This window comes from Apaloderma vittatum, unplaced genomic scaffold, assembly GCF_000703405.1.
Source record: "Apaloderma vittatum isolate BGI_N311 unplaced genomic scaffold, ASM70340v1 scaffold2775, whole genome shotgun sequence".
Classification (NCBI taxonomy): Eukaryota; Metazoa; Chordata; class Aves; order Trogoniformes; family Trogonidae; genus Apaloderma; species Apaloderma vittatum.
Window position 1 is genome coordinate 86,432 of NW_009717527.1, and position 12,213 is coordinate 98,644.

General features: G+C 38.7%; 1 protein-coding gene across 1 annotated transcript in view; it reads right to left on the bottom strand.

Annotated features, from left to right (window-relative positions):
* The window catches only part of LOC104274322 (cyclin-dependent kinase 19), a gene marked incomplete at its 3' end in the record, with an annotated part of 95,882 nt that extends 85,492 nt beyond the window's left edge, over window positions 1–10,390 (bottom strand). Inside the window, exon 1 of the mRNA XM_009869918.1 lies at window positions 10,317–10,390. Coding sequence (XP_009868220.1) covers window positions 10,317–10,340 — 24 coding nt within the window. The remainder of the gene's footprint in view (window positions 1–10,316) is intronic.
* Window positions 10,391–12,213: the final 1,823 nt, after the last annotated feature.

Below are 12,213 nucleotides of genomic sequence, written 5' to 3' on the forward strand. Positions count from 1 at the left end.
CAGAAGCATTTTGCCAGTCAGATAGCAAAATGCAGCAGGGAACAAAACTACAACGCTCACACCTTTCTTACCAAAATGCAAGCTAAGCAAACTCTACACATTCACATGCTCACACTGGAAGCCTGTGCACAAGATGCATCATAGAATTAAGGACACCTGGCTTACCCATTTAGTGACAATTGTACTGTTAACTACAGTTTGCAAACAGCAAAGCCTGCCTGTGTCTCAAAATCTCCATAAAATATGCACCCAGTCATCATAAAGACAAAAATCTCATAAAGATACAGGGGAAGCTGTATTTAAACAGCTGTTTTTTAGCTTACTATAGAAATAGACACAGAGGTTCACAAGAAAACAAACACCATACTGAAACCTTGAACATAATAAAATCCAATGAAATTAATAAAGTTTTAGTAGAAAGTAACAAAACTGTTTTACCTTTCATAACAAAAGAGGCTACAACTTATATACAAAAATCTGCAGAGTAACATACAAATGTGGACTAAAACCACTATGCACTTCTCCATACAGAGGGCTGATATGAATGCCAAATGATGTACTGAGAAAAAGCATTTTTTTATTAACATTTGATCATGTCCTAAAGATTTTTCCACTGATGTTCAGTTTTCAATCCAGCCATCTCTATTCTGTATGAATTTATCCAGTTTGAGTACTACTACTAACATTTTATTTCTGCCTCATAGACCTAATGGGCAACTTCAAGAAAAGGAAAATAACCTGCGTACAAAAAAAATAAAGTTTCAAAGTTTGTATTTAGAAAGCAATGGTGTGCTAAAAGCAGTGTTTTCCTTTTTCTCCTCTGCATGCTCTTTTTCGTTGTTTTGTTAAATTGCTGAACAAGGTGGCTGTAGTTAGATAATGGAGCTGACTAGCTGCTTCAGATGATGCTCTACTTCCATAACAATCACTTGACAAAGAAATTATACTTCAAGCTGTAAAACTTATTTTCATAAATATTACAGTGCACTTATGGGCTGATAAGAAAAAAGGTCAACTTAATTGATTAAAACAAAAATCTCTTTTTATTCCACAGATTTACTACCTGTGTACATTTTTATTTAATAAAGTTAATTGTTCTTTCATAAACAATAAAATAAAAAAGACAAAAAACGTCCACAAAAACCTTTTGAAGAATAACCAAAGCAGGAATTTAAGTACTCCCTTACACAAAAAGCATTTAAATTACACTGATTATACAAGATTAGGCCATGTAACGCAGAGAGCTGTTATTCTTCCTATGGCATGCAGACATGAGGTGTCATGTAACTGAACCAAAAATCTCCTTCCAGCTGATTCATAATTATAAAATCATGAGGCACAGACACTTCTAGCCAACACAGGCCTTAACTCTCTAATAAAAATCCCTTCAAAACCTTTTTTTTTTTTTTAAGTTATTTCACTACCTCCAGCTATTGAAAGAAGGAGTGGAGTTTCAAAGTTTCCACAAACAAATCTAACAACCTCTTCTAATTAGGTAGTAGAGAATTTATGGGGAGATTTTACATTGCCAAATATTTCACACGTTTATATTACCTTGGCAAGGGAAAAGAAGTTCTGACATTCAAAAGGAATCTCCTGGAGCAAATGTACTCAGGGACACAAATTTTTTTAAAGCCTTATTTTATCTAACCTCGCATCAAACAAAGGCAGGGACCAACGTTAGAAATCTAATTTTCTACATAACAGTAAATCTTGCAAGTTGCCGTGATAGTCAAGGTCAAAGAAAAAGGTTAATATAGCAAAAGCAGAGGACCTGTACCTGTTATGACATTCTATGTAACTGTACTTGAAGAGAGCCAATGACATTAAAAAATCTTTAAAGCACTTTATGAATACTGAGAAGTTATCACTATTCCTGTACAGCTGATCTTTTCTGCATTCCTAAGAGATGCACAGACAGGTCAAAGAGATTATAAAGCCAGCCTGGTCCACAGTCTCAAATTAAGTAGCTTCACGTTTAGTTCATTTGACTAAGCCCTTTCCAACCAGGGAGGTGATAGCAGCTTACAAATGACACGAAGCACCTGAGAGAGGTAAGAGCAAATAAGCTTTCCTAGCTCCACCAGCAAGGCAGGACATGTCTCCTTCAGTTGTCCCTGTGCCGCGGTGTCAGCAGCACTGCTGAGAGGAACACAACAAAGTGTTTCAGGACGGGGACAGTAAGTCTGGTTGGAAAACATGACCTATGAAGAGCGGCTGAGGGAACTGGGTTTGTTTAGTCTGGAGAAGAGGAGGCTGAGAGGAGACCTTATTGCCCTCTACAACTACCTAAAAGGAGGCTGTAGTGAGGCTGGTGCTGGTCTCTTCTCTCTAATTACTAATGACAGGACAAGGGGAAATGGCCTCAAGTTGCGTCAGGGTAAGTTTAGATTGGATATTTGGGGGAAGTTCTTTACTGAACGAGTGGTGAGGCACTGGAACAGGCTGCCCAGGGAGGTGGTGGAGTCACCAATCCTGGAGGTGTTTAAAAAAAAAGTAGATCTAGCACTTGAGGCTATGGTGTAGGGGTTAGGTATGCTGGGATGAAGGTTGGACCAGATGATCTTCAGAGGTCCCTTCCAACCCCTAACATTCTGTGATTCTGTGATTCTGTGATCTCCCTTCTTCAGTACCACAATGCCCCAAAAACCAAGGAGGGGGAGACACAGCCCCAAAAGAACTGCCTACATGCAAAGGAAGGCAGGGAGGTGGAAAAGAACCTAAGTACAGTGAGACAGAGCCTTGCTTAAAAGTGCTTACAAACACAAAAAGGTTACAATAAAAAAAAAACACAACCCCAAAAAACCCTACTATTAAACCTGTAAGGCTTCTAAAACTTTGCCACCCTCAGAAACTGAGGATGCTGAAACATCTGTACCCCCTAGCACTTCGTAATATACATTGCATCAATAGGCAAAAGGCCTGAGAATAATTTATGCCCACTAAATCGTCTGAATGAGCTTTCAGTAACTCATTTAACATTACAGTCTGAATTATTTTAGTCTGTACCCATAAATCCAAGTATGAACACAAAGGCCAACCAATGCTCCCACTAGTGTCCCGCGGTGTCCTGGCAGCATTTCAAGGTCTCCCAGAAGGAGCAGCCTCTAGCAGCTTCACTGACAACCAGCACACCCAGGCACAGGATGTGGCCACGCAAATGGTCACCATGTCCCGGACCCAACGTTTATGCAGGGCAAAGCTGCAGCAATTCATGCTAGAAGAGAAATGCTGCTGGTTTGTGGCTCTACTTCTTCCATTTAAATGATCTGTAACAGCCTAGTCTAATTATTTTTTACCCACAGGAAAAAAAAAAACTACTGAGCTATAAAAAAAAGTAAGTCACTGATACAGAAAAATCCAGTGAATCTTAGCATTAAGATCACTATTTACAGAGAAGATAGCTAGAGCCGGTAATTTATGCTTGGAAGCAGGGAAGACTTCTCAGTGTTGGAGGCAGGAAGAAAAGCTGGAAAGGGCCAGGAGTTGCCAGAAGAGCACCCTAGGAGCTTATTCAAGTCATTGGTTCATCTTTGTCTGCAGGCTATGCTTTAGGGAGAAAAGAAAAATGAACCTCTTCTGGGTTAGGAAGAATTTCAGAGCAAGGCTGTATTCACTGCAGTACAAGCAATTGTTGCAAATACTTCATTGGAACTGTCTTGGTAAGAGAGCAGACAGAGTACACTAAATATACTGACTATCTCAGAAGAAAACTGACCTTATTTTTCATTTGTAACTGAATTTTTTGAAAATATGTGCAACTCATACTAGAGAATTGTTGTAAGTATAAAATGTGTGTTTTGGTGACAGATCCAAAAAAAGTATTTTGGAATAAAGTTCAGACCCTTCAAAAAATATCCATGAACTTTGCTTAAGATACCTACTTTCTGTGACCAGTCAGGAACCTCAGAAGAACGACTCAGGATACAAAAGGGACTTCCAACCGTTATTGAAACTTAGTAAACCAATGTTTCTTCACTGTGTTTCATTGAGAAGTAGTGTATATAATACTACTTTAGAAGTAAAAAAATGTTTATCTGCTTACTAGAAATACACCTGAAAGGTATAACTCTTTCTCTACCGAAAATTCTGGACAGAAATTCTAGAAGATTGTTTTACGGAATCACAGAACCTCTCAGGCTGGAAGGGATCTAGCACAACTTACTTGCTCAAGCATGGTCAGGTAGAGCAAGCTGCCCACAACTGCATCCATCTGAGCATCTTTGCAGACAGGGAGCTCACAAACTCTCCAGGTAACCTGTTCCAGTGCTGTCACCCCCACAGTAAAGAAGTGTCTTTTCATATTTGAATGGAGTTTCACGTATTTCAATGTGTGCCCATGGCCTCTTGTCCTGTCACTGGGTGGTTCCCAGAAAAGTGTGATTCCCACTTCTTCACTCCCTCCCATCAGGTATCTACACACATCAGTAAGATCCTCCAAGCCTCCTCTTCTCCAGGCTAAACAGTCCCAGCTCTCTCAGCCTCTCCTCCTATGTCAAATGCTTCAGTCCCTTCATAATCTTTATGGCCCTGCACTGGACTCAGTCCAGTTGTTCCATGTCTCCCTTGTACTGGGGAGCCCAGGACTAGACCCAGCGCCACAAGTAGGGCCTCACCAGTACCAAATTAGAGGAGAAGGATCACCTCCCTTGATTTGCTGGCAGTGCTCTGCCTGATGCAGCTCAAGATCCTGTTGACCGTCTTTCCTCCGACAGTCCATTGCTGGCTCATGGTCCACCAAGGCCCCCAAGGCCTTCTCTTAAGGGTTGTTTTCTAGTTAGAGAGCTCCCAGCACGTTACTGGTACCTGGAGTTATTTCATCCTAGATGCAGTACTTTTCACACCCGTTTGTTGAACTTCATGGGATCCGTATCAGCCAGTTTCTCTAGCCTGTTGTCCCTATGAATCACAGCACAACTATCTGGTGTATCAGTCATGTCTCACAGTCCTGCATCAGCTACAAACTTGCTGAAGACGGACTCTGCCCCAGCAACAATATTCATTAAGTGAAGACACTGAACAGCATCAGCCCCACTACCTATCTCTGGGGAAAACCACTAATGATCAGTCTCCATCTGGACTCTGCGCCACTGATCACAATCCTCTGGGCCCACCAGTTCAGCCAGTTTTAGATTCACCTCACTTTCCACTTTTCTAACATGTGCTTTGTTAGTTTGTCTGTGACAGTGTTACAGGAGACAGTATAAGAAGCCTTACTAGAGTAAACAACATCTAAAGCATTCACCTCCTTCACCAAGGCAGTTATCTCATCACTGAAGACTACCAGGTTGATAAAGGATGATTTCTCTGTCGTAAATCCATGCTGACTACTCGTAGTCACATTCTTGTCCTTCAGATGTTTGCAAATATTTTCCAGGAAGATTTTCTTCATCCTCCCAGCAACTGAGGTGCAGCTGTAGTTCCCCTGATCTTCCTTTTTTGAAAGAGAGGTGATATTTGCTCCTTTCCATTCCTCTGGAGCAGCTTCCAACCACCATGATCTTTCAGAGATAATTGACAGTGGTCTCATAATCACATCCAAGCAGCTCCCTCAGCACTTGTGGGTGCAATCCATCAGGCACCACAGATTTATGTATGTCCAGTTTGAGTGCTCCTCGTTCTTCTCCATCCAAGGTAAGTCTACTTTGCTCAACTTTCCCTCTGATCTCAGGAGCATGAGATTCCTGAAGGCTAGTCTTAACAGTAAAGACTGAGGCAAAAAAACGTTATTGAGTACCTTGGCCTTTTCCATATAACTTTTTCCCATTCAGCAGCAGGCTCATGGTTTTTTTAGTCTTTCTTTTGCTGTTTATATACTTGCAGAATCCCTTCTTGTTGACCTTCAGGTTCCTGGCAAGGCTCAACTCCAGGTCAGCCTTGGTTTTCCTAACCATTAGTCTTGCAAGATCAAACAGCATCCCTATATTTCTCTTGTACTGCTGATCCTTGCTCATATAGGATTCCTTTTATGTCTGGCTTCAGTAAGGAGCTTCTTGTTTATCCATACAAGCCTCCTGCTGCCCTTGCTTACTTTCCTCCTTGTTGGGATGGAACTTTCTTGAGCATGGACAAAGTGATCCTTGAATAACAATAAGCTCTCCTGGATCCCTCTTCTCTCCAGGGCTGTATCTCATAGGATTCCTCCAAGCAGATATTTGAAGAGGCTGAAGTCTGCTCTCCTAAAGTCCAGGGTTGTGATCCTGCTTTTTGACATGTTCCTTCCACTTCAGATCCTAAACTCCACCATCTCTGCTAAATAAGCCAATAACAATAACGATACTGTAGCTCCCCAAGTTGTTCAACACTGCAGTTATTCTGAGAATTTCCAGATTAACCTCTACTACCATTCAGTCTTTGGTTTCTACAATTCCTCATGGGAAAAGCAACAGATAACTGCAAATTTTGGAAGTGACTTAGCCACTACAGTAAGTTCCAACAAAGAGAGCTGCAGGCAGTTTGTGGTCCCATAGCATAAGCGTAAAATCCACTGTCCAAATCAGTCTCCAAATTAATTTCTTTCTCTGAATAAACAAAAAATTAAATTCAAGCAAAGACGTTTTACTGTTTTCTCCTGCTCTCCTTTTATTAATACAATGAGACTGTACTTTTCTTACACAGTTAGCAAGTCTTATATATCATGATTGCACCGAAGCTCTTAGAACAAGTTGCTCAGGGGCACGCTACATATCCAGGTGTTTTGAAAGTGGTCAGTGAAAGGCATTGATTAAGAAAAGGCTTGACTTTTCTTCTCAGAATTATTTTTTTCCCCCAAAATCCACACTTAAAATTTTATAGTCTCTTCATTGTGGAAAGCAAAGTACTTGAAGTAACCAGCATAATCTCCTCACAGGAAATAAAGCCTCTGGGATAAGAAATCTCAGATAAAGTTGTATTATCCTGGTGATTTTTTGATAAATAAATACAAAATTCCATTACCATTAACTGTTTGCAGACTTCTAAAGTTATAGCTATTGGTCCTTAACAGATGATGGCCAAGATACTCCACAGGATAAAACAGTCCTAACGAGTAATACCCCTCTGGTCTCTCTCTTCTGTCTCCACTTGTCATTCTAAGAAACCTACTTGGCTAAGGCATGGAGCAAAGAGTAAAACACAAAGGCAGCAGAACTGAATAAAAGTCTTCCTTTCACCCAGAAAATAATTTAAGTTCCCTTTCCAGTATAACGAAGAAAAACTTTTCACAAAACATGCACTGGATATTTTTTAATTTTACACTCAACTCTTCTGCTTCCTTCTATCAAAAGATACAGGAAAGTTCCGCCTACACCAAGAAATCCTCTCCCTAATACACAGTAGCATAACCACGGGCTCTTTTGTTGCGCAGGCTTCCTATGTATCTTTAAACCACCTTGCAATGAACATGCTCTGATGTCCAATCCCTGAAAGTAAACAGTTTTCTTAAGGTCTTAATGTCTAAAAATGTAATTTATTTCTCTTCCATCTTCTTCAACGTAAGCTGTATTAACCAACTGCTGGAGCTGCTTTATCTATAAATAGGTCTAGAAATTCAGGAACCTCTTTTGCCCAAGTTACAAGAAGAATTAGAAATCCCACTCTGATGTTCAAGCAATGAGGAAAACATGTCACCCATCACTTATTCCAAAATAAGCTAAGAGAAGTCTTGAGCTGAAAGAGATGTCACATTCATTAACTAAATAACCATGTAAAAATTAAAACTCTGTATTTCATAACTCATTCATATTTTACAGTTCTACCCTTCAAAAATGCTGTTGTTTAAGCCAAGCAATAACCTGCCTTTTAACAAGAACACAGAAATAGTTGGCATTTCAGTTATCTTCAGAACAAACTTGGGTTACAGGGAAGAAATCAGCGTATTTTTCTCAGCACTCACACAGCTCTAACATATAAGAATCCCCTCCAGCACTTTCATATTCAATACAACAAAATTGGCTGAACTACGGATTCCTCCAGCACAGTCGAAAGCAAGTAATTATCCCTCCCCCCAGGAGCCACTGCCTATACTATGCTTTCACTGATACAAGCTTTCTTCCAGGAAAAGCTCATACTAATAGTGGTAAAGGAGGCTTTATGTTTTTCAAAGTTCTAAGCAAAGACAGACCAGCTTGTTCTGTAACATCACAAGAGAGGAGCCATCTGCTTTTTCTCTTTGAGCAAGTTAGCCAGCAGATCTTATTCTGAGTGTCTAGGCAATACTACATACCGAATAGTCTTGGACTGCAAAACTGAATGCCTTTTAGTTCAGCAATCCATTTCTCGAGCATATCATCAAGTGCCCTCAGGTTACAAAATCATTAAAATATTCTGAATCACACATAGAACCACACACACTGGTGCTTTTTTCATATTATCAGTGTCCAACGAATACACGTGGGGTCTGGGGTTGTTTTTGATGTTGGGTTGAGGGTTGTAGTGGGCAGGTTAAACACCCAAAGAACTACTCATGACGTTTTAACGTAGCCTCTTCCAAGATGATAATCTTTTATTACCCTCTTTGTTACCCATCTAAGCCTTTAAATACAAGATTAACTAATAATGCATTAATTATAAGTCTGTTGCTCTTTACGGAAAATGCACTTGAGCCTGCCTGTTTCTGTATGACAAAGTTCACATTTCTTTTTCAACTATTTCACCTTTACCTTTTTTCACATTTCTAATATTTAACCAACCTGAAATTTTGCTTGCTGCACGCAGTGACCTGCGCCATAATCCCAGGTTATAGAGTTTTACAATAAAGTCTGAAGAAGAGTAAAATATCATTCAGGGAAGAATTTCGGGAAACAGCATTGAGAGAATTCAAGCAACTTACACAGTAGCTATGAAATTTCCCAGGCTGCACTGAGCCTTATACAAAGCTTCATCAATAAAAGAGTTTTTAAAGAATTAAAATATTTTTTTTAAAAAGACTGAAATGGTGATGCATCTTCAGAGAAAAAAAAATAATTTTACATTCTCTACTTCCTTATGACGTTATGTCTAGGTATGACAGAACCAGCTCCATACCACAGTGCTATCACGACAACAGGAAAGTCTCCTTTGGACTATTCCACATATCTCCATAGTGGTACAATTTAAAATAAACAAAGGACAAGAATCAAAATAAAACAAAACAAAAAAAACCCTCAATGCTGTCAAAACCGACTCTATAGTAAGAAGAATATAAGCTAGTAGCAGTGTTAAAAAAGGATTTCTTATTTCCTCCAAAGGCACAAACACTAGGTCAACTGTGTAGATTCTGTGTAAACTGACTGAGAGCAACGCAGCCACCTCTCAAATCCACGAGTGACCTTGACCTGACTTTAAAAGACTGGTACTTTTATCCGCTAAGTCTCTTCATACAGAATTACTGTGGGCACAAACACAATCCAGTGGTTTGCTCAGTTCACAAACATCATGAGTTGCTGTATTTCAGTGCAATACTACCAGGTTATAAAAAGCTTTAGGCACAATCTTGGCACAATCTTAACACACATTTCAACAGCCCTCAGCATAGCGACAGCATTAAAACAAGGTAAATATTTCAGCAAGTAAGTGCACTTTTTTGGCAACGTAAGAAATTCTTGCATAACAAAATTTTACATGCTATCCAGTGCTTTGACAGTAAAAGAAATATTTAAAGATCAAATTCTACCTTCATATAAAAATACCTGATTTTTACCAACTTTGCAGGAATGAGCACTATTGTGCTCAGAAGTGCAATTTCTGAATCCTTTTTTTTAATCCTGAGACACACGTAAAGAAAATACATATAAAGCTGTTTTTTACTTTGCTATGAAATTTCCCTGTACTTAACAGAACAAACTGTTCTCGGGTACTTAAGAACAGCAAGCTACTTCTAGTCTGAAATCAAATGAAATTTTATGAAATTTCCCTGTACTTAACAGAACAAACTGTTCTCAGGTACTAAAGGACAGTAAGCTACTTCTAGTCTGAAATAAAATACATTATTAGCAAGTAGATTTCTAATGGCAGTTGCAATCTTTCAGAATCTTTTTCCTTCACATCATTTTAAAAACATCCCTTCTTTAAAATGAATCTTCATTAAAAGGTTTGCATGTATTTCTCAGTAAATAATAGCAGATAAAACAAAATTACAGCAGAAAGATGCATTAGTGTTACCTAGCAAAAACACTTCTTTTCACTAAAAAAGAGTATTACTTAGAAAGCATTTTATGAAAAAGTCACATGCTTGAATACTTTAAAGAAAACATTTAGATAATGTTTACGTTACTTAGTTCAGAGAAAATAAAGTATCTGTTGAATAATAATAATAATAATAATAATACTTTAATTAAAAGTACTTTATGTACACTTACTGCAATCTCTCTACAGGCTGACATGGATATCCCTGTACCTTCAATTTGCTTCAGTGCATACTCCTTTTCATCTTTTCTGTACACAAAAAAAAAAAAAGAAGAGTATTTTTAGATCTGACATATTACACCAATTAATACAAGGATAATGATTTATTTTAATTTGGTCTGGATCAAGACACCGAAAGGCCTATCTGTTTTTATGCATAAATTACACTTAGACACTAAAGGCAAGGTTTTTTTTAACATAGACTGTAAAAATTCCAAACAAATGCCTAGATAAAGAAACTTTGTTAACATATATCCATTTCTCTCTGAAAACACACAGATAACTGCATGTATGTCTATAGAGAATTCTGAAGGGCACTTTTCCTGATATTCCATGATGTTGCCTACTACATCAAAATGCACAATCATAACCCACACCTGGAACACTCTCCTAGAAATACCTAGGAATCACAAGGTACTTACTTGATTTTAAAAGCCACTGTTAACCCACTTCTACTCCTGAATACCATTATTTTTTAACTTATTATACTTATATATAAAAGTGCTGGCTACTAACAGACTCCTATACGGCATCCAAACTGCATGCTCTGAAGTACAAAACCAGAGAACATAATTTTCAGCCTGACCACAGTACTACCCTTTAAAATAATCAGAGTTTGATGTGCTTTAGCGGGAACAGAACAAGAAAAAAAAGCCCCCACCCAACTTCCTTGTGGCATTTCTGGTGGAATTCCATTTGCCCTTCTTCCAGTCCCAAACTGGTTTTCCACACTGAAAAATGAACTTCAATTAGTTTCAACCTCCCTGGCTTTTAATAATTCCAGGCCTGTGTTCTGCCCAATTCCAGGCCTCTTTCCCACCCTCCTCCAGGCCCCTCAGCTTCTGAAATTCATGGGGTGAGAAGTAGCTGAGTGGAAGAACATGGGGAGAGAATAAGATCAGTCAGAAATTGTACGTGCCTGCATGTATCAGTAATACAGGTGATCATTATTCTCAGTAATTTTCAGTGGCACCTACATCCACAATGTATATCTATAGTTAACTTTGTGTTTGACTTCTATTTTGCATTACGGTTTTTGAAGCAGAAATATGACAAGAAAAGTTTCAGAAGTATTCTGACTACACATTAAAACTCGTTGCTCTGCAAGTCTTGCAAATCCACCTTCAAAGTAGGAGCTGTTTCAACTGGAAAACCTGAGCCCTGATGCTGCACCTTAACTCAGAAATAGTTGTTATTCCTCCCTCAAACAAGCACTTACATGAAATCTTTGGAGGGAATATCTTTTCAAATATTTTTAAATTAAAAAAAGAAAAAAAAGGAGAGAAGTTGTAACAGCATTGCAATCTGTTTTCTTTCAAGCAGGGTGTTTCAGGGTGTTTGGGATCTGGTGCAACATTGATCTCTAAGGAAGCAAGACCAAGCATGTTATGCTACAGGTTTGAAGGGCCTTTTTCTCCAGATAGATTTGGAGTAACAGAAGATCCTTCTGCAGCTAAAGCTGAGGAACAAATTACTTTGAGGTGACCTATGTAATTTTGGAACTGTCAAAGACAGAAATGCATTCTCATTCTGCACAGATTTTCCATGAAGAAATGGGAAGGACACAACTTACAACGTGCCTTGCAACTACCTCAAAATATTCACCCATTCAGACACTCAGATCAAATCTTAACAACCAAGACACTTGACAAACATATAAGATTGGACTCTCCTCTTTTAAACCAAACTTTTATTCCCCTATGCTAATTAAAATAAAATAGCCTCATATCACAGTATTTTAAACACATTACTTCTGGCTTCATACGTAGGGGAGGGGCAGGGAACAAAACACACAGTTTTCAAGGGCACAAGAAAGCCTAAGAAATTACCATTACTAAAATTAGGCCAGAT